General features: G+C 38.4%; 1 protein-coding gene across 5 annotated transcripts in view; it reads left to right on the top strand.

Annotated features, from left to right (window-relative positions):
* kcnc3a (potassium voltage-gated channel, Shaw-related subfamily, member 3a) overlaps positions 1–23,299 on the top strand; it is a 62,073-nt gene that overhangs the window by 37,449 nt on the left and 1,325 nt on the right. For 2 of the 5 annotated variants that reach the window (XM_059558150.1, XM_059558149.1), the window contains exons 3-4: positions 4,742–4,948; positions 18,372–23,118. In XM_059558150.1, the coding sequence (XP_059414133.1) occupies positions 4,742–4,948; positions 18,372–18,535 (371 nt within the window). In that variant the 3' untranslated portion in view covers positions 18,536–23,118. Of the gene's footprint in view, positions 1–4,741; positions 4,949–18,371; positions 23,119–23,299 lie in introns of those variants that run through there. The other 3 variants (XR_009435002.1, XM_059558151.1, XM_059558152.1) reach the window with 3 other exon arrangements.

Raw genomic sequence — 23,299 nt, forward strand, 5'->3', positions numbered from 1 at the left:
AAAGGAGGCACACTGACTCAGGTAATGCTCAGTCTTGTCACAGAAAGGACAATAACGTTTCACTTTGGCAGGCTTTGTCTGTGAAACAGGACCTTTACGATGGACGGGAGTCTCAACAGGGGATTCTCCTACTCCATGTAGGATGGTCACGGTTCTCTTCCCTGAATCTGATTTTGCATGTGAACCCTTGGAAATCGGCTCAGTAGTGACAGTAGTCACTGTGGCACCAAGTTTCGGAACGAAGCCAGTTCGAAAGATCAATCAGATTAGGGGTTGTGCCAGGTTGACGGAACATATGCCGACAAAACTCAGCTCGCTGCTCAGGGGGTAGCTTACTCAGGAGGCGTGCGACGTGGGACCCACAACTCAACTCCAGCTCACCATCACGTCCCAGAGTTCTCAATAGACCCACTAGTGACTGCACTTGGAGAGCAAACGTCTGGAAGGCTGAGATATCACCTCTCTTTATGTCAGGACTCTCAAGGACACTAGCAATCTTCCTTAAAGCTAGCTGATGTGGTTGACCAAATTTATCATGAAGCGCTGCCATCGTATCAGTGAATGGAGTAGGTGAGTTAAGATAAGCTTCTGCTATCATTCTAGCCTCCTCCAGCTTAAGGTGATCCACTAAGATCTGATATTTGAAAAGTTCAGTCCCGTCTCTACCTCTTTAGAGGTAGGAGGTGGGGGGAACCCACAAGTGTCAGGAGCATAAGGCTTAGGAGCGCATGTTTCAGTAGCCGAGAACACAAAGGAATACTTTCTATTCTCTGGCTTCACAAGGTGGAAAACAGTGGCGCCCGTGTCGGAGAGTGTAAGGTCACCCACCTGGTTCATCCAGTCAACGTCAGGCTCAGGCCAGGGTGGTGGGGGAACATCAGCTGGTCTGCTTGGAAAGCCTGATGAGTCTGAATTAGTTGTGCATGCTCATGACGCAGGTGCTCTAATTCACTGTTGTGTGCAGAGGAAATGAAACCAGACGCTTGAGGTGAGGAGAAGGATGGCTGATGGAATTTAGCATGCTGTGGAGGCTGATAATTTGAGGATATGATCTATGAGCCATCAGAACAGACCAGGTCACCACCAGGGGGAGAGGTGTAAGGCTGAAAGGATGCAGGGGGGGAGGGGGGTAGTCCGGTGGACAGGTGCCTCCCAAGGATGCGCGACATCATACTGGGCGACAGGTCTGACGCGGGTATACTGTACTTCATACTGCTTAAGGTGAGCTGGTCGACGTGTATGGCATTTAGGACGAGCTCCACTAAGAATCTCCTCATCAGGATCCATCATGTCAGAAGGGAATACTCATCCGGCTCGAAGGACCAATTTGTTGGAGAGACTTTAAGACTGTTAGGTTCTGATCAGGTAATGGATGAGTAAACCCCCCTGGGTGCCGGTCAGAGCACCAATAATGAGGAGACAGGTGATTAGCTTTCAATGGTGTATTCGTAGAGAAAAGGAAGGCCCACAGATGTACAAAGGTGATGATAGTCTACAAAAATAAATACAATATCGAAATGAATAAACTAAAGATATATATATATATATATATATATATATATATATATATATAAACAATAGTAACATTTACTGTTACATTATGAAACCAAAGCATTCATAATTATTCACATTGGCATTTCTCTCCTGAACAGTTAAATGAAAGAAGACCAGATATTTCACAGAAAACTTCAAGTCATGAGTGATCGTTTGTCCCTATGAATATAAAGCTTCCATATATGGATAGAATCATGGCGCATATGAATAACATTTACATAAACAGAACGCTAAACACTCATTTGGTCTTGTAGCAGATTAACAGAACAACATCACGTTGTTAAGACATCATAACACTGATTGACATCTTTATAAAGAGTAAATAATCACACATTAAATAATATTCCTGATCGGAACACTAAAGAACGGTCATTATCGGACATGACTAGGCATGTTTATATGGAACAAACGCATATAACACTGTAGCAATCACTGCTAACACAAATATAAATAAAATAGGCTTACTTTGTGGTCAGTGACTAACACCTTGATATTAAATCTGCAACAATCCCCACAAACAAACTGGAAGCATCATCTTTGCAGCTGATGGCTTGGACAGATCACACGAACACAGCAAACAGCGACAGCTCAGCAAACTACACTGACCCCTAACTTTGTACTATACTATAACAATTCTGGTTTCATAATAAAAGTCCCTCTTACAGGAGCGTTTAATACAATTTCACTAATGTGAATACATCTTCAGGCAATTAATTGGTATATTGTGAACAAAAAATGCCATTGACACACAACACTTCAAGTGAGTGTATTTTTGTGTGTGATGTCAAACTCCATCTACATCTTTTTATATTGAACTGTCATCGCCTAAACTGGGTCTTTAATATAATCTTGTATAATGTCTACACACACACACACACACAAGTATTTGATAGTAGTAATATGTGAAACTATGCTGTCACGTCTGAGATTGACAGAGAACAGGAACGTTATTAAAATTATAGCAGGATTATGCTTCATGCATTCAAATCCAAGTTTCTTACACTACCAGAAAACATCACACCCAATCAGAAGAGCAGGGAGTATGATCCTGAAACTAGCAAACAGCTTTAGATGGAGGATTGACATGGAGCTTACAGTACTATTTATGTGTTCAGTTTATTTGCTCACTCACTGCAGAAACACATTTTCCTAATTAGTATATTACGTATATATTCAGAAAAATATATATTTTTAATATATATAAACTATGTATATTTATTTTATTCTGGCTAGACACTGAATCTTCTTAATATATTCTCGTCTTAATTTTGCTTCTCAAGTAAAGTTGTTCTTGTTATAAGGAGGAATTACAGTAAAACAAGATCAAAATACTGTTTAAGAACATCTGTTTTCACCGTTTTTGCATGTGAAGGTGTCAGTCAGGTTGAGCCAGTGAGTTCATGCAGCCGAGAGAGCTCCGTCTGTCATTACTGTGCAGAACACAGATAAACACACCCCATGCTAAGATTAACATGAGGCAGATTAGTCACGGCCCCTCAGATTAGCATATGCTATATTTGATCTATACAAGCAAAAGGTTTCAAATCAACAGCACAATTCTTACAGCCACATCTCTGCCAATGTTTAGCTGACTTCAACACCAAAGATACAGATTATGACAGATGACATTGCATCGTTATAAATAGGATCGTTTTTCTGAAAAAGTAACATTTTTGGAACACGCAGCCCTCGAGTAGATGACAGCTGTATTTCTCTGCTCATCTTTGTTTTGCTCTTCCATGGAGTTCTCACAGCTGGAAGTTCCCAAAGAGAAATAAAAGGAAGCATAAACATACCGAGACGCTTGCTTTGAAGAAACGCTTTAGTACATGTGCCCTCCTGTAGCTTCAAATCCCACGTGCCCTTGACACCTACAATACTGGCATCGTAAACATCATGTGTACAGTTAAGTTAATGATGTTTTATTAAGTAGTGTAAAACTAGAAGTATGAAACTTCTAAGAAAGTCATTTGTTTGTCCCCCGTCCCCATGTATGAGTGATTTGGGGGGGTTTTGGCATGTGTGAGAAGTGCTCTGATTCTGAAACTTGATTTTATGCTGAAGGTTTTTAAATGGTTCACCCGAAATTCCAAACCCGTATGATTACATTTTGTCAGTGGAAAACACAAGGAGATGTTTTGTCTGAGCTGCTCCATTTTATACAGTGATATTAAATGGGGTCAAAAAATGGCAAATAAAGACAAATAAACATTGCACCATAAAAATAATACGTCTATCCAAGAAGTTTCCTGAAGCAAAACAATGGCTTTATGTGAGGAACAGGTATAACTTTACTAATGAATCACTCAAAAGCTAGTCATGGTTTCCATTTACTTCTGTTGTATGATAAGGGCAGCTTGAACATTGTGCTAGATTTCTCCTTTAGTGTTCCACGGATAAAATAAATCCAAATAGATTCTTAAAGAAACTAGGATGAATAAATGTTTTTCTTTTTTTATTGTATTATAAGTACTTTTATTATGTCTTCAGTTATTGTCATTTAATGGCTGTCAGGAAAGTGAGTTGTACCTGGTGTAGTCAACCATATATCATGACCTTTGCTATAGACTTTTGTGTCATCCATTCATCACCCTTTGTCCCTATTCCACTGTGAAGGTGATCATCATCTTCCCAGATTTCATGGTCATATGGACTGCCGTCTTCACAGATAAATATTTTTTATTTCTTCCAATGAGGTCCAATTGCATTATGGGTCTCTATGTCATCTTCTCCCTCGCCTCCCAAACCTCCTTTCTTTATGTCTCTCTTCATGTCTTTAACAGGCTTTGCCCCTGGCTTGAACGGTAACTCACATCAGATTAGATTTGACACCTGTGTCGTAAGCTATAAGAACAAGTGCCCCTGCAGCTTCTTTTTCTGATTGAGTGCACATCTCAGTCTTTCAGGCACACTCATTCATGTTGTGCATGTTATGTGTGTTTGTTTGTGTTTGTTTGTTTGTGTGTGTGTGTGTGTGTGTGTGTGTGATGTTCTGTGAACCCCTGCACCATTTTAATCAAGTGATGCTGCTCTTTTTGTAGCACATCTTTATTTTTGCTCCTTTTTATTCATCCCATACTTTTTTCTTCCCTCTTCCTTGGCTTTTCATGTTACTGTGACTGTCTCTATTAATACTTGCACACAGTACCACTAATACTAATTTTCTTTCGTTCTTTCTTTCTGTCAGACTCAAAACAGAATGGAGATGCCGCAAACGCAGCTCTGGCTAATGAGGACTGTCCCACCATAGATCAGGTGCTGGGGCCAGATGACAGGAGTCCGGCCACCGGTGGGTTGGGGACATGCACGGGGCGTGAACGTTACCCCCATGATAGGGCCTGCTTCCTTCTCAGTACCGGAGAGTTCCGCACCACAGACAGCAATGTCAGGAAAGGTATGCAGCACCCACAAATGGACACATTATTATATTCATACTTTCAGTGTACATCACAAGAACAGGCTCAGGAAAGGTAAGTTGTATGTTCAAATGCGTATTATTGTGTATTATGGCAAAGACACATGCATTGTAGCAATACGTATTTTATACATATATATATACATTTCATATTATATATATATATATATATAAATACATGCACTGACTTGCACTTCACAAAGTACATCAGAGGTATACAGATTAAAACAGACTCTCCCACATCCATACTTCCAGCAAAGCTCCCTGCCTTCTGCTCTTGCATCTCTCCTCATAATTCACCACATCAATCATTCTGAAGGCCGCTCATCGTTAGTTGAGCCTTTACCCCACCACAGTAATAATTCAATTCATATCTTTGTTAAATGTGATTAATCTTTGATAAAATCAGGACTTTTCAGTGAAAATAATCCTAGCACACGTTAAATTATTTAAATTATTATGTAAATTATTTATTAACAGATATATCAAACAAATTCACTGAGTCTGGCCAACAAGCTCTTCAGATGCTCTGTCGTTCTGTCAGTCTGTCTGTCTGTCTGTCTGGGTTGTGCAAAATTCTGAATGAAAGAAATGGCTCTTTCAATTCTTTCAAAGAGATTGATTGTAATTGGCCACATCTCAGAGGAAGTTAAACTGGAATTTGAATCAGAAAGACACAGATAATGCATTCTGGGGAAGTGTTCTTCCATCTTGGTTAATGTATTAAATATTTTTATAAAATGTCAAGGCTTTTAAAATATCTTAATTACTTAATTCTGCTTTCTTACATTTAAATGCAATACTGTAATTCTGATTTCTGATTTCTACCTAAATTCAGATTCATTAAAAATTCAGGAATTGAACTGAAATTCCTGACTTAATTATGAATAACACATTTTTGTGTTATTCCTGTTTGTCTCTCTGTCTAGTTCTATCTATCTATCTATCTATCTATCTATCTATCTATCTATCTATCTATCTATCTATCTGTCAGGCTTGCTTTTTCTCTTTCTTGCTGTCATTCATTGATTTATTACTTCATTCTCTTTCTCTTCCTGGCCTCCCACTCTGCCTTGTCTCTGTCCATTTCTCTTTCCCTCCATCCATCCCCTCATCTTGGCCTTTTTTCCCTTTATTTTCCTCACACACTTCGGGTCACATCCTCTTGTATCATTTTTCTTTTCTTTTCTTTTTTTCTTTTTTTTTTTTGCAATGGCACGATTGACAACTACTGCCTTTCCTGCTATACTATACCTTCCTGCTCCCGCACCTTTCCACAAACCTCCACTTATTCCAAATATACCCCTCTACACAACCGAATCCTACAACCCCCCACCCACAAAAACACTAGAAGCTGCAGGCGCCAACCCAGTCTCCCCCCCAGCAGATGAGTGGTTCAAGCCGGAAGGGCCACTGCTACAGCGAGACCTCAATGCCAATTCTGCCTGTTCTTGGATCAAACCATAATGAATCAGAGGTAACACTTAAAAAAGTAGCATTGATGCAGCGTAGGAATGAGTTGAATGCACAGAGGTCAATATTTAATTAATTACATACGGCACACTGCTTTCACAGGGAAATATTTTATATGCTTATATTTCAACAGGACACAAATAATTTGGACAAAGAATATATTTAGCACATTCATGCTTTAGTTTAGTGCAACCAGATATGAAACACAAATATAAGTAGCCACACTTGCAGTATGTCTTTTCAATAACAGGAACAATATGCCTTTGAATCAGGGGGGATACTGTCTTCTATGTGTTCTGTCTCTGTGTTTGACAATTTACGCACTCATGTAACTTATTTAATATCTGCATAAACTAAATTTACACAATAAGTTCAGTCATGACAATGTCAGAAACTTTTTATAAATGGGCAGTCATTGTTTTTTCCCAATTTGCCCCTGTAATTTATTTATTTATTTATTTTAGCCTTTAATAAGGGCATTTGTTTCTAACCTAATAAAAACACTCAGCATCAAGTTCCATAATTCTAATTTATATTAAATATAAAACAAATGAAGGAATGAGTAGTCCATAAAGCACCTTAACCTTAATGTACATAGGATACAATATTATAAAACATATTCAATTTTAGAAAACGGAGTAATTCACCACGGGACATTTCTGTAACTTTTGGTGGAATTTTTGCCCTGAGCCTTAATTTCTGATCCTGATTTCACAGCAGACTAGAATCAGTATCTAGTCTTTCTCTCTGACTCAAATGTGAGTGTTTGCTTAGACTAGCTTTGAAACCTCTACTATATATCTACATTTTTACCATGGTCTGTCTAAATATTAGATTCTGATTGGCTGGCATATATGCATTAAAACTGTTCAATGCACAGTTAGTTCCTAGTCAGTTTAATCACAGTTCTATATTAATGAGCTGCTTTAACTGACACACAGAGAGAGAGAGAGCAGATTGCACTGCGCACACACAGAAACTTGTCATCGCTGCCCCGCAACTTTTATTAAAGTGCACATGAAATCAAAGTTGACTATATTTATTTTGTTAGTGCACACTGCTATTTTTTACAATTCATCTGTGCAAGTCAATCCACAAAAAACATTTTTTTTCTTCACAATCCAAATCTGAAAATGCACCTCGCCTCTGAAATGATGGCCCTTCTCTGATGTAAGTTTGATGGCTTGAGCTTGAGTTTAACATCCTTAAATGCATAAAATAAAATAAAAAATAAAATAACATCTTTAAACACGCCCATCCAACTGACAGGAAATGCCTACTTTACTACATCCAATCACTTTGCAGTAAGAAAAAAATAAGCCACACCCTCGTTTTTTCTCATTCAATATTTTGTTTCTTTCGGAAGTACGTCACAATACGGAAGTAAAGTCGGTCGCAACTTCCGGTTCATGCAGACTCTAGCCTGGATACTAGATCGCTACATTATATTCCTCAGCAACAAGGTGGTAAAATTGCTGTTTTTAAAGTAAATAAAGAGTTTCATTGTTTGTAGAGAGAGACGCAGATGCATGTAATTCACACACACAACTGCCATCTCTCTCTCTCTCTCTCTCTCTCTCTCTCTCTCTCTCTCTCTCTCTCGATCCATCGATAATTAATTCAAAAATATGTAAATGGTAAATGGACTGCATTTATATAGCGCTTTCAATAGACCACATGGCCATCCAAAGCGCTTTACAAGTTGCCTCACATTCACCCATTCACACACCGACTGCGGTGGTCTTACCACACTATTTCATCTCTGTGTCTGATTTGAAGCAGGCAGAATGCTAGAGCTGTAACCGACGAAAATATCCCTAGTTTGTATCCCTTCAAATATTGAGCTACAAGCATCATTAACAGCTTTAAGTTGTCAATGCTGGTTTAGCCTCACGTTGCGTCAGATGGTTCTTGGCCTCCACATCATGCATTAAAATCGCTTAATGCACAGCTAGCCGTGCATTATCCATCCGGAATCGTACTGTCTGTATAAGAAGTACATTTGAATTTGAATTGAGGCTACTTCATGACTGTCTATATACAGTAGTTTGAATATGGAATGAAATTCGGACGTACTACATCTGCCATGTTGTTACTGTCACATGACTTAACAGCTTCAGTTGCGTCGCTTCACTGCCATTCATAAGTCATTTGATTTATTTATTCATATTTATGTCATTGTCTTATCATTTTTATTTATTGATGGTTGTATTACTGTTTGTGTACTGTTTTCAGCATTAAAAAAATAAATAAATCAATAAAATAAATCAATAAATCCTCTCCCGGGGCCTCATGGGATAGTAAATTGTCCATCGAATGCTCACTTCAGAATCTGGGAGAAGTAATAGGTCATCCTGGTACTTTAAAGTGAAGTGACATTCAGCCAAGTATGGTGACCCATACTCAGAATTTGTGCTCTGCATTTTAACCCATCCAAAGTGCACACACACAGCAGTGAACACACACACACACACTGTGAGCACACACCCAGAGCAGTGGGCAGCCATTTATGCTGCGGGGCCCGGGGAGCAGTTGGGGGTTCAATGCCTTGCTCAAGGGCACCTAAGTCGTGGTATTGCAGGTGGAGAGAGAACTGTACATGCACTCCCCCCAACCACAATTCCTGCCGGCCCGGGACTCGAACTCACAACCTTTCGATTGGGAGTCCGACTCTCTAACCATTAGGCCACGACTTCCCTAATGTCGCCTACTGTATTTTGAATACTATGAATTCGGACATACTACTTACCTCACATACTGTTTTTTTGCCTACTTGTAGGGACGTATGCGATTTCGGACGCAGCATAAGCACTACAGTATATAAGTGATGTCATTATAGCATTAGCTCCCTCATCTCTGTCTTTCTCACTCTCTTTCTCTCATTGTACCCTCAACAGTAAACTTTTGTCATCCTAATTGTATTTGCCATCCTTCACTCTCATTTCTCTTGACTGAACTGAGCACCACACATTAAGGATTGTACACAAGTTAACTTTTAACCCTTGGGCCAGTATAGTTCAACACACACTCAGGTTCACACACCCACACATATGATGAAATGAAAATGTGTCTTAATTCATGTGTGGCAGAAGGCTCTTTGTGTGATTCTTGCTTAATTTGTGTTTGTGTGTTTTGGGGATGTTGTGTTTTCTGATGTGTGTTTTTGAGGTGCGCTTGTCTGATGAGCTGTTGTTGTGTTATCTCCTTCCTCAGGTTGTGTCGTGTCATGCGTTTGTATGTCAGCTCTTGTTGCTACACTGTTACACTGTCTTCCCTTATTCGTGTGGTGTCATGTGTGTGCACTGTAATCCATTCGGTGTTGCTGTGACTTCTTCCTCCTCCTTCTCCTCCCTAGCGGTGACCTTTCACCTCAGTAGAGTGCCCCTCAGGTCTTTGTAAAGAGTTTCAGTGCTCACTATATGGCCGTTCAAAGGCAAAACACAGCAACTACACATTGCATTATGACTAAAATCTTCGAGTTCTCTTGTAACAAACAGGTTTGGCTCAACTATGTTTAAATTTAGAAAAAAAACAGAGTATCAAATCAGTTAACCTGACTTCCCCAGTTCCATCATTGGCGTAGTTACTTTGTTTTGACTTTGTAGGGCTGTATAATTGCCATCCCACACTATATTTACTACTAGAAAGAGGAATGCCTTTTATGCTTTGGGGGTTTTGGTGAACGGTCACTGAGAAGGGCTGTGTTTTTTTTTGCATTTTCTCTTTAATTTTTGAATAAAGCTGGTTTCTTCTCTCTCCTGGAACTGCCCTCCACTCTGGGGTCCACTGACCAGTGTTTCATCACAGCCAGCAGATGAAAACCCTTCATTATATGGACCAGAAACAGTGAGCACCAATATTCTAGCCATGAGTAGATAAGTGCTCGATAGGGCTGTGCTGAAACACTGCGCTCTGACACTGTTAGGATGTGTGCTACAGTCCTGTAGTCTAACTGATCAGGGACACAATTCTGCCTCACATATACACTAAACATCAGGTGAGCAGAAACAAACATGTCTGATAGACTTGAAAGAGACACGTGGACATGTAAAGAGTGAATTTAAGGTGAGGTGAAACACAACACGGACACTAAAAAGCTCAGCAAACACATATACTGATACCCACAGACGCAGGTAAGTTCTTGTAGGGCTGTACTGACATACCTGGGCTGTTGCAATTGTAACCGGACACTTTAAAGACTGTGATGCAATTGTTCTCATCAACACTGCAGACTTTTCAAGCAGTATGTTAAGACCCAAATCAGGGGTATATGGCATTTTGTTCTTAATGTGGATCTATTTTTTGCTGTTTCCTTTCTCTTTTATCTTTTTTCTTTCTCACTCTCTGGCTTCCTTTTGTGCCCACAGAGTGTGTTTTACTGTGGTCACAGTGCTTCTTCAAGTACACTTTCAATTATGTTGAATGCAAAAGAGCATGGGTCAGGAATGGTCAAAAGTTTTTCTTTTGGACGTTTTCTCATTTCATAATATTGAACTGTGTGTTTGTATATTTGTATGTGTTGTATGAAGGCATTTCTGAGGGTTCTGTTTCAGTTTATATTTGTGCTATGGCTTTTCAGTGTGGTCTGTTGGTGTAGATGTTTTAAAATAGTCCACCCCAAAATGACAATTCATTTACTAACTCACTTTCAATCCAAACCCGGCTACAGTAGAACACAAAAGATGATGTTTATCAGAATGTCTAAGCCGCTGTCTTCCATACAGTTTGTGAATGGTTTGTCAAGATTAAAACAAGGACAAAAGACAGCATAAACATATAAAAGTGACCCATATTACTAAAGGCTGGAATACACTATACTACATGTTTGTTTGGTTTTGTCAGATCAGTGTGTCAACCCTGTCGGCATCTTTTGCAGCTGTTTTTGCGGATACACGTTAAATCATTGTTTGTCGTGTCCTTTAATGTCTGAGAAGTGATGTACTGAAGTAGGGTTGGGAATCGATTCCAAAAAGAAGCGATTCCAAGGCATTGGGAAACTGTAGAGTAATTACTACATTTGCGAGATAAAAGATTATTTTAAATTTTATTTAAAAAAAAAACGATTCGGAGGTAATTTTACGGTAGAAATTTTGAGTGCTGCATGACAGAATAGATCATGACGTCATTCAGTGTCTTGATCTTATTACCATCTAAAATACTATTTTTAAAACATTTCTATCAGCCAATTATAATTATAAAAGAACATATCACAAGCATAGATCAGTGGCCAAAAGCACATCTGATTGACAGATAAACCATGAACTCTATCACTCATTAATGTTCTGGTTATTTTGTTTCAGTGTACAGTTTGTTAATATTGTGCAAAGTATACAGTCAAAGTAAACTTCATCATTCAACTGAACTGTGCACATTCTTATTTAATTCATGCGATAAACGCATGTCCCTGCTGAGCTGGGCAATGACTAATTTCACGGGCAAAGCTGACAAAAGTAAATTTTCGTATCGTCACTTTGTTGTTGTTGTTTTTTTGTTTGTTTTTTTACAAACAAAGCTACATATTATAGGAAGGATACATTATACAACCTATCCTGCAGTCATCCTGATGAGATTAGGTTCCTTCAATCTAAAAAAAACAAGAAAATATTTGAAAACAACAAGGACCAGGAATTGGAATTGGAATCGATTCCAAAAACTGTGGAATCGAACAACCCTATGTAATTGTTTGTCTGTCGGTGTTGGTCTGCATCTGTTGGTTGCTAGGAGACACATGACAAATGTAAACAATCTGTGTTCTAAAATTGGCTCTAAATTTCAAACACGTTTAATATCCTCCAAAAGGTCAGAGTAGTGTGAAGTTAAAAAAAATTGTTCCCATCATACACCAAATTATGTTCTGTGAAATCTGTCACAAAAGTCTTTTCAGCAACTAACGTTGTCTTGTCCAAACTGTAGCGTGTACAAAAGTCATGCAGTGTATTACAACCTTAATGATCTATATTTCAAGTCTTCTGAAATCATGTAGGATAGCTTTGTCAAGAACAGACTGAAATTTAAGTATTCACTGAAAATCTTGCTTTGACAGCTATACTCATTCACTTTCATTATATTGAAAAGAGCAGCTTGGACATTCTGCTAAAATATTATGGTGATTGGAAGAAAAATGTCATGGGAGTGTGAGTAAATGATGACAGAACTTTAATTTATGGATGAACTATCCCTTTATCTTTCACTCCCTCGCTCTCCTCCTCAATCTCCACAGCATGTATTCTTCTTTCTTCTCCTCACTTGAACTTCAGACGCTTTCTGTTTCTACCTTCTGCCCTCTCACTCCTTCCTGCCTACTGTTGCCAAGGAAACAGTGGAAGAGAGCATTCTGGGACTAAGCAAAACATGATGGAAGATAAAATGAAGGGGTTAAAGATGGTTCAAGCTTAAAAAAAAGACACTTGGACCTGGCAAATTGGTTAACGTTACAACCTTAATGTTCAGATGCCCACTTATTCCCAAGATGCTCTTAGATGATCATTATAATTATTTTACTGCTGTTGTGCCCCTGTTCTTTTTTTGTTTCTTCTTTTGCCCCCTTTTATCAATCATTTATTCATTCTAAAGTGCTCTTTTGGTGTTTTTGTATTTTATATTTTGAGTACACTTTGACACATACCCTTGGGCCCTGCCATTGACAGACTCTGGTGGTGAATCTAAATGTGTGCGAGCTGCAGTCTGGATGCTGCACAGCACACTGACTGACTGAGGGCATTGTGGTCATCTTCCTCTCTAGCCATTGTTTTAAAGCGTAGAAATAGTACTGCACTGCAGGGCTGCAGTCACACCCCTCTCTCTCTCTCTCTCTCTCTCTCTCTCTCTCTCTCTCTCTCTCTCTCTCTCTCTCTCTCTCTTTCTCGCTTTCTTTCCCTCTCATTTCTCTCTCTCTGCAGACTGATTGATTTTCCCCTGCACTCCCATTTAACCTCACTTCTGAATCTTTGCTGTAACAGGAGAACCCGAGGGTTCTCTCTTTAGGGCTCTTGATGAGCTAGACCATTTCATTATCAGTTTAACCATATCATGTATCACTGTGTGTATAAACAGTGCCTTACGTCCTTTTCAGATTATTATTAAAGTTGCCACAAAACCTTAACTGCATTATATCTTTCTCTATATAGGAATACATACATACGTACACACACACACACACATATATATATATAATCAGTAATTAGTTATTATTATATATTTGCTGCATTGTATACTGCTAAAATTAGTTGTATTATATTATAAATTAGTTAATATGTCTATAGAATGGCCTCCAAAAATGATTCCCAACAACCTAATTGGCACAACTGCTGATTGCAACTGATTTTTTTGTGCTATTTTCCAGTCATTCGGCAGTTCCTACATACATTGTAGCCAACTGTCAGAGTTCCAGGTTGCATCGGTGTGAGAATTTGACTGCAGTGCAGTAAAAATTGAGCGGCGAGATATGGCTGAGAGGTTGCTGGCCTGGATGATAATGCTTCCAAAGGGTTCAATGCTTTCATTCTGTTCGGGTCACTGCCCCTCGGGGGACGGAGAGCGAGGGGGAGGGGTCTGTCATGACCTCACCTGATGATGAGGTTGTTGTTGTTTTTTTACAACACATCTCTAATGTAGACTAATGTAATACTACTTTGTCAAATTCTGCATTATTTAGAATTTTGTTGGACCAGACTGCTGGATTCAATAGTTGTCTCAGCAGTTTTTATTATTAATTGTATAAAAAAATACTTCATTTTTCAAGTAATAGTAAATTATCCATCAAGTAACGCACATAAATGCAGAGATCTGCAGATCCAATGCATTTAACTTCAGTATGATTGAAGCCTGAACCTGACTGGTTCATGTCAAGAATTAAGAAAAATAGAAAAGAAAAATAGTTTAGAAGATTCTTGGTATTCATGTTCAATTTTCTGGTGAATCCAGACCAGTTTATGCTCAATGCAAGGTTATTATCCAAGGTTAGTGAATGGTTGAAGTATATGTTTGAGAGAATTTTTTTTGTGTAAAATCAAACTGTTGGAATTGGACGTGTTGTGTATGAGTAGGTGTGACTCTTCAACCATCAGTGACGGTGTACTGCATGTATGACACTATCATACATGATCTGAATGTTCTGTGAATATTATTTCAATGTTTGTTGTTTCACTGTGTCCTCTACTGTCTTAGATGAAATGTCAACATCTGCAGATTTATATTTCTTTCTGTTGTTTTTGGCTGCTTAAACTATTTTCTTTCTTTATTAAATATAACACCTACTGGTTTGCTATAAACAATGACATGTACAACAACCTTACTGGGAACTTTTCTATGTGCACATTGGAATTAAATGTTTATCTTTGGCCATGTTAAATGTCATAAGTTTATATTCCTGTCCATCCTTGTACTGCATATGCAGGAGCTAATTTCTGAATGTATCACATGATCCCGCTCTCCCTTAATTATTCGTTTTGTGATCATCTTTCTTAGAGTTTGTGTCTTTATATAATGTTTGTGTACTGTCATTTGGTGTTGTTCTGTGAACTGTTGTGCCGTGTTGTGCTGTGTTTAGTGTGTCTAAATCATACATACAGATGTGATGTAACCTGTATGTATGTACTGCCAGTGTTTTTGTTTAAAGGATGAACAAATATCCACTGGTGGATATTGCAAATATTAACCGGGACAGATTCACACAGATCAAATATACTGTGTATGAACTCAGACACACTATTGAATAGCTGCATACTATATATATTTAATGATGTTAAATATTAATTTCCCACTAGTGAAACACATTGACGTCATCTTTGAAAGCTCAGCTTTTCCTCACTTGTCCTTTGTGATGTAATTAAAAAAGATGGACTTTCGTTATCATGCTGGTTGCTGCAAACAGACCAAAATTTGAGTAAATTGTTCAACACAGTATATTCAACTTTGTTACTGCTGCATAATTTCTAAACCATTCTGCGGTTAATATTTGTGCCACTAACACTCACCTTCCATCCCACCCCCAGGCCACTCATACAGTCCTCGTAGTGTCACTAAAGTTTGATATGAGGTACGTAAACACAGCAGAGAGGGACGTTCATCCATGTCAGATCAAGGGCTTGTCCATACAGATATAATCTCTATGGGCTTGTTAGCATGATTGTTAGACACCATAAACTGTGCTAAACTGTGAAGCTACGATGTTAAGACTCTGCATTTCATGCATTCAGAAAGCTTGATTCTCACTCTTTGACCATTTTAACAAAGCCTAAGTATCTACACTTACAGTGAATTTACCCACATCTCTATTACAGATGCTAAAGAATTGCAGAAGCACAGAGTCTGTCAAGCTGAAGGCCTGAATTACACCAGTCCACAACACTGTTGTAATTCTTCATACATAACCTCTCACCAAAGCCCTTCAGTGCTGCATGTGTGAGGCTGGTGAGTGAGAGTTGTGTTATTGTGTGTGTGATGGCGATAATGAGATTAATCGACAGGCCAATGATTATGCTGGAATCATTGTACTATTAGTAAATACAGAAAATTGCTAAATTTAGGTATTGTTAGACTTTTGCTCTTCCATGACCATGAAAGCTCAAATCTTAAATATATCTAATATTTTTGTTTTGATAATGGATCTTTCTCCTCCCCTGCCCTCTCCCTTTTATCTGTTTTAGTTTGTCTATTTTTTGCTTTTTTTCTGCTTTGCTTTGCTCTATTTTTATTTTATTTTATTTGGTCTTGTTTTATTGGCATTCTATGTATCTACATCTGTTGTTCTAGGTATCTTTGAACTGGAATCCAAAAGCATAGTTATATCCAAACACAATTATTTTCATGTAGGCATTGTCATAAAGCCGCTATTTATGTTAATAATGGGCTACTAATGCTTTTTTAATCATTACATTTGCGTTGTAATTGTTCAGAGAAAAAAAGGAAGAATGATTGCAAGTGCCAAAGGTGTACTTAAACTGCCTAGCCATATTGATCTTAATTAATCCCATTAAGAGAAGGCAAATTCTAATAGGGAGATACAGAGAGTCCAGCAATACGAAGGAAGTGTGATCTTATCTGTACCATTTGCATCATGGGTGCAAGTACAGAACATGACGTTCACGCAGACATTATTTTTTCTCTATAAATGAGTGACTCTTATGTGTTTTTCTTAGTTATAAACAACAAATAATTTGTTTAGAGATGTATATTTCCTCAAATCCATGATGAAAAAGCAGTCACTTTCTAACTTGCACAAGTGGTTTGGTGTGAGGAACATGATGACCCAGATCTATCTACCATTGCATTCCTTTGCAGCTCCTATAGGCTTTGGTGTAGATTTTGAATGACAAGTGGCTGTGCAGCACCCAGAGTGTCCCAGCAGCCCTCTGAGTCACACACACACACACACACACACACACACACTTCAGAACTACATCACGCAAGGGACTGGCGATAGGATTGCCGACTATACGACAGTAGGACCCTCTTAACTCCCCATGTTTTTCCTTCCTTGTGAGCTTTTGTCTCTTGTTTTCTTCTGTTAAGACTTATAACTCTCTGTGTTTGTGTCTGTGTGGGAAGTTCTCCTGTGTCAGGAGGGGATTGTCAACTATGTAATGTGCCAGGTCTTCCTTCCATATCCATTTGTGATGGCTTTTTCAAAAGAAACAACAGCTATATCTGAGTCCAGTTCCCCTTGTTAAACAATCAGACAGACTATACAGAGGTAAGCTGTGTTTAGCTTTTATTACAACCGTTATTAAGGTATATGGAACATTTTGTCGAAAACAAAAAAAAATTATTTCACCACAAACTTTGGAAAGTAGCCGGATCACAGTGGTTGAAATTGTTACAGTCCTGATAAAGAAGGACAGATGGTAGTATGCATACGGTATCATAAACAAGCTAATACTCAGATTGCCCTGCCAGATCGTGATGTGAAATTACATTCAACACATAATTTTTGTGGGCATGTCCGCCATTATCTTTGTAGTGGATTAAGAATGAAAACACGCAAATAAACACATTTTTAGTGAATTCCCACTTAAGTCGTTTGAAATCTGACTCAGCATGTTAATATAACCTACAATGATCACTGAGACCTGAAAAGGGAATTTGTAACCAAATTAAACCACACTGGACTTAGTGGGTGAGAGGAGAAGACAACCCGAACGTTTGGCCACACTTATGAAATCAGAAGTTTAACAAAGCCAGAAATGGATGTGGAAGGAAAGCTTTCAGGCACTTTCGGGTCACGTGAAGCTGTTTTAAGTCCCTGTTAATCTACTGAAACACACTTGTGTGTAAAAGGAAGATGGATTTGCTGCTAATAATGGAAAGACATTTAGTCTGAAACGCACAAGTTTCACCTGGCCCATAGTGCTGAGTGAAGCTGCTTTGACTAGACGGAGCTCCTCTGTTGGACTCCAGCGCTAGTATCAGAACGCAGAGTGTTTCGTCTGAGACTGGGTCAAACACCTGGATGCTAAACTCTTTACCTCACTATTGGTCTGAGTCAGCCATCAGGTGCTTCATCCACCTGCTCTTTTACACATCTGCTCTTATCTCTCCCTGAAAACTGTATGTGGCTGCGACTAAAGGGAGTTTTTTTTAACACTGCTGTGCCATAACAACAACATAATTTGACAAGAAAACTTGATGACATTTCATAACTCTCATTTTCCTGTTTTGTCCTTGTCTCTGTCTCTGCCTGTCCCTGTCTGTCTTTCTGTCTGTCTGCTTCTGTGTCATTTACATCCATTTCACTGTCATTCTTTGCTTTTCATTATGTTTGGTCCCCTTCCCTTCCTTTCCCCTGATTTTTGAACTTCAAAAAATACCATTTGTCATGAATTCAATGGTTTTTGTTCTTAAAATGCTTCAATGATAATTCCATTTATTCATCTTTCTCTAATGTATGTAATCTATCCATTAACCGTCAACCGGATTCTTGGGTTTGTAGCTGCTGGTTACGAGAAGTCCCGCAGCCTCAATAACATCTCTGGGATGACAGGGGCCCCCCTGCGCCTGACCCCTATCACCCCCATCAACAACCCACCCTACGAGCCCTACGAAACCCCTGGCCCCCTGCGCCGCTGCCGATCCCCCATACCCTCCATTCTGTAGCACATCTTAGGGGACAACGAAAAAATACGCACCATCACACCGCAATAGTATTAATAAACACAATAACGATGCTAAGTATTCACACCTCTGCTCCTCCATTGACTGGACAGGGTGGGGGTACACAGCACTCTTTTTAATATGTCATGCCTCAAAGGGAGTGGGATGAATTTGTTTAGGGATTTAGAGCTTTAAGTACTAAAATGACTTCATCGCATATACTTCAGGCAATATTTCAGACAGGCAACTAAAAACAATTATATGCTGTAACGTAAGCGGATTATGCCTTATCAACGATGAAAAAAAGAAGCACTGAGTATTATTAGGATAAAACTCCTCACTGGTCCATAGACAGCGACGAGCACCCTGTAGGAAATCTACCCCTGTAGTTGAATGACAGTAGTTAACTTTTTCTCATGTTCCTTCCTGATTGCTGGTTGTATATAACAAAAAAAAAAAAAAAAAAAAAACACGAGACTGTGATCCAGCAGGCTTATTCATTGAGTACTAGTCACTGAGATCAGCTATGATACACCATAATAGGCCTTGAAAATCCACTTCATATCAAAGCTTGGAATGATAAAGGTCATAGGTCACAAACAACATGCAAGTAGTTCAAGTGCATGCTAGAAAAGACGTCAGTTAGGCAAGTAGAATATATCTAAACTCCCAATCCCCTTTAACTGCTATGAGGATATGAAAATAAACGCACCATATGCTGGACTGATTTGAACTTCTAATTAAGCCCTGCAGTAGAGAATTAATGGATTGGATCATTTTGGCTGATTTGACTGTGATGAAGGAGTTTATGGTGATTCGGGCCGTAGAACATGATGAGTATTATGATTATGATAAACACAAGGACCGTCTTTAATAACACACTAAGTACTTCCTACAGCAACATTTGTTGTCACCTGATATTTTAAAATAGAAGTCACACCGCAGTTATTAAACATGCTCTTTATTTTGGACAAAGAAAAATGCTTAAACCATTCTTGTGCAATATCAACTATTATGATGACCTCTGACCCTGAGAAGCTGGAGATAAATCCTGCAAACTTTAACTTTAACTGTTGTAAACTAACAGAGAGACCGAGAACTGATCATTATTTAAAAAAAGAAGCTATTTTTGTACTAAGCATTTGGACGGTGCGATTCGGATCGGGGTTTGGAGTTGACATTTTGGGAGGACAGGATATCGTGCTGTTGCATGGATATTAATCTACAGTTAACATTTTGCTTTTTTATATTTTGACTCTCTGCATATTCAACTTCAAGTACCACGAAATGAAAAGAGCAGTGGTCTGGACAAATGGCGAAAAAAATAAAATAAGTAAGGAGGAGCCATTCCTATTAAGGGCCTATAACCTTCTGCACTTCTTCGGGACCCTTTTCAGTTTGTATACTAGTGCATGAAGGAACTCTCTTTAAAATATATCCTTTGCTTATTATGGTATTTCCTCATTAATATGAAGACATATCAAGCTGAACTGCACTCCTCACTGCATATCCGCATATATCCTGGGGCTGTGGTGAACCAGACAGTGGCCTCAAAGTTTCCCTACAAAGGGCAAGAATTAGCTGGACCTTTTCATCATCCTCATCATCACTGGCATTACCCTCCCTCGTCATAATCATTTTCTGATTACTGTTATTCCTATAATTTGAATGCAGTAGAAAATCAGTTCAGTTTGTTTTCTCTTTGGTCCTCTTCTTTTCTTTCTCTGTTTTTTATTTTTATTTTTTTATGTTTTTATTTTTACCTGCTCTGTCTCTTGGATGCTGACCTTCGTTCCAATATAAAGGAAGGAACATTGAGTGGATGCTGGATTGACAGCGGTCAGTAAGAGAAGAAAAAGAAAAGATGGCAAAATGAACTCTCTGAAATGCAGATATATGAGCCATATTAGCGACAATCTGCGGCATATTTGAGTGCACAGATGCAATACACACCTCTGCTGAAGATATTTCTGCAATGGCAGCTCACAAAGCTTCTTGTCTTTTTCTCCATGTGAAACAACAGAAAAACTGGGGTATAAATGATAAAACTTTGTCAGAAAGCAAAGTAGCATTATTTATTTAGATGATTTCATTGTCTTGCAACTGAAATATTTCACTTACACATTTAATATTTAATAATTTGTTAATTTACTACAATTCATCTGTAATCATTCTTCTGAATTAAGCAATATATTTATTTTACTGTTTATTTATTTGCATTCAGGTTTTTTATTTTCATGTTTTTGCTATTGCCACATTACTTGTTACACTCCTCTTTCCCTTCTCTCTTCTTTCCTGTTTAAAGAAGTTCACTGCTAGAGTGAAGAAAGCCATGGAGGTTGTTGATTACATGGAGCATCTGCATGGCAGCAGCAAACTAATGTGTGGCACTGTGCTTTGATGAGTAAAACGCCAATCATCATTCATCTGCATGCAAGTGTGCTGCACTGCTTTATGTACATGCTTCATATATACACTGAAGACATCAGGACATTTAGCAGGGACCATCTAGTAGATTTATGCTACGCCACATGTGTGTTCAATGTTTTAGGGAGATTCTCCCCTTTTTTTTTTTTTTTTTTTGGTTTGAACCAGCAGGTTATTTATCCATTCAAAGACAAAATGCAGTAACTACATCACACAGTTTGTAGTGACGCTGAGCATAGTTGCGTCAAACCCATCCAACACACAAGTTCTATATAGTTATTATAGTTCAGGAGAGCTGATATTGCTCATAACTTAATTTGAAAATATACATTTACTGCGTTTTGTCTTTGCATGGTGTAATTGTTTGAGGCAAATGATCCATCATAGATTTTTAATTGTTTTAAAAGGTGGCTATTAAAAATTTATGTTACGAGGTACCTTGTTAAACAAACAAGTGCAAGTGTGCATTATTTATAATCTTAAATTCAGACAAATGACCTGTTATATTTAGAAGGAGAGAAAGAGGAAGACTAAAATGTCTGTATGATTCAGGTCCAGCCAAAACATTGTTTTATTTCTCACCTTGTGTCTCCTCCATGTCCTTCTTCTCCTCTTCATCTCTCTTTTTTTTCCTTTCTGTGTTTTTAATGCTCTTTATAAGGGTGTATAGTTCAGGTCTTAATGATATGTGCAGTTTTGAATGATGACTTTGTAATTTCCACATGCATGGATTTCTATTGCGAGCAATAAGGAAATTATAAGTCTATGTGTTTTGATAAGAAAATGTATTTTAACATAAAGGTTTATGGACATGTTTGTTGATACGAGTGTGTACATATGGATGTGCATATTCATATGCACATGCATATTAATGATTTGCATGAAACAAATGTACAAACCTTTTTCCATTGATGTTTTGTTACCAATCTGTCATTTTTGACTTGATTGCTGTGGGGGGTGGGGCTTAGTTTTGCATGCTAAGACGCTATTGGGTGGCAGAGACCATTACAACTGTTGTACTGAATGTGGGGTTTTGAATGTGCTTTAACTATGTACCTGTTTAAGTTTTCTTTTCCTTGTTAGACATCAAAAGCATTGCAGATTGTCATTATATGATTTATTCTTTTTCATCTTTTCACAGAGAACTATTCTGAAAGCCCAGTGCTTATCAGATATATGCAAAACGAAGCAGTAACTGTGAACTAAGACTAGAACAGAAAATCCACTTCTTCCTTCACAAATACATTCCCAAAATGCACACCTGAGCCCCCGAACCTGTATCAGCTCCCGTACAAGTCCATTTTAGTTTGTATTCTCATCTCATGACATCGTGCATTTTGTTTAATAGTCCTAGTTTTGCATTATTAATGAGCAGATTAGTTGTTCTCTTCCCCTTTTCTGTTGTGTTATCCTCAGCTCTAGCCCCCTCTGCTGGTTTTTACGGGGGATGAACTAATGTAGCACTCGCTGTTGTAGATCATTAGCAGCACTCTTTGGTCACTTTAGAGGCTAAGAATACAAAGCCCTTTATGTTTAGCCCTTAATGTTTACCTGCTATATCTAAGATTAAAGGAAAGATTCTTTAGGCATTTATTTGAACAGACTCTGAAGGATTGATTTCCTGTTCTCTCTTGTGTCACTAAACACTGATCAGAGCAGAGAGAAAGAAGCTAATGCTAAGAAGTCTGTTGACTGCAGCAATGTATGTTTCCACACATTCAAGATAGCTAGCACTTAGCATCCTAGTGCATTTTGTGGTTTTGCTGTGTAAAGTCTATCTGCAAAGGCGTAATCAGAGTGGATGGGATGACTCCACTTTTATCCCTTTATCTCAGTTCTGAAGTTATAATGCGAAAGTGACAGGCCTGCCACTTGTTAGCTTAGTTGGCAAATGCCCTGGTAAGCAGAGGCTGCATGCGATCACAGAGGACAATGTAAATAGTTCTCCTGTACACAGACTGCATGTGGAGTTAACAGCACAGAAACTATTGTTTGTTTCAAATGTGGCATTTGAAACGGGGAGAGCAGGTCGAGTTTAAATTACTTCGCGACATTAACCAGAATCCTCTTTGTTTCTGACTTACGCTCCCTGTCACTACTCAGGTAAATCTCTTTTTGTCCGTCTATACCAGTGCTTCCAAAATGATGTCATTCGAAAACAAAGAGAGAGGCAGATGGGAACACCCCGTGTACGAATGCATCTGTGTAAATATGAAATAATCATTTTTGACACCAACACTCATTCCAAGTCTTTTTCACCTTATCCACAATGTCCTTCACATCCTTCATTTCATTTGTCACTTTCATTTATTCCCTTACTGCTTCCAAATAACAACCAAA

This window comes from Carassius carassius, chromosome 9, assembly GCF_963082965.1.
Source record: "Carassius carassius chromosome 9, fCarCar2.1, whole genome shotgun sequence".
In the NCBI taxonomy this organism is placed as follows: domain Eukaryota; kingdom Metazoa; phylum Chordata; class Actinopteri; order Cypriniformes; family Cyprinidae; genus Carassius; species Carassius carassius.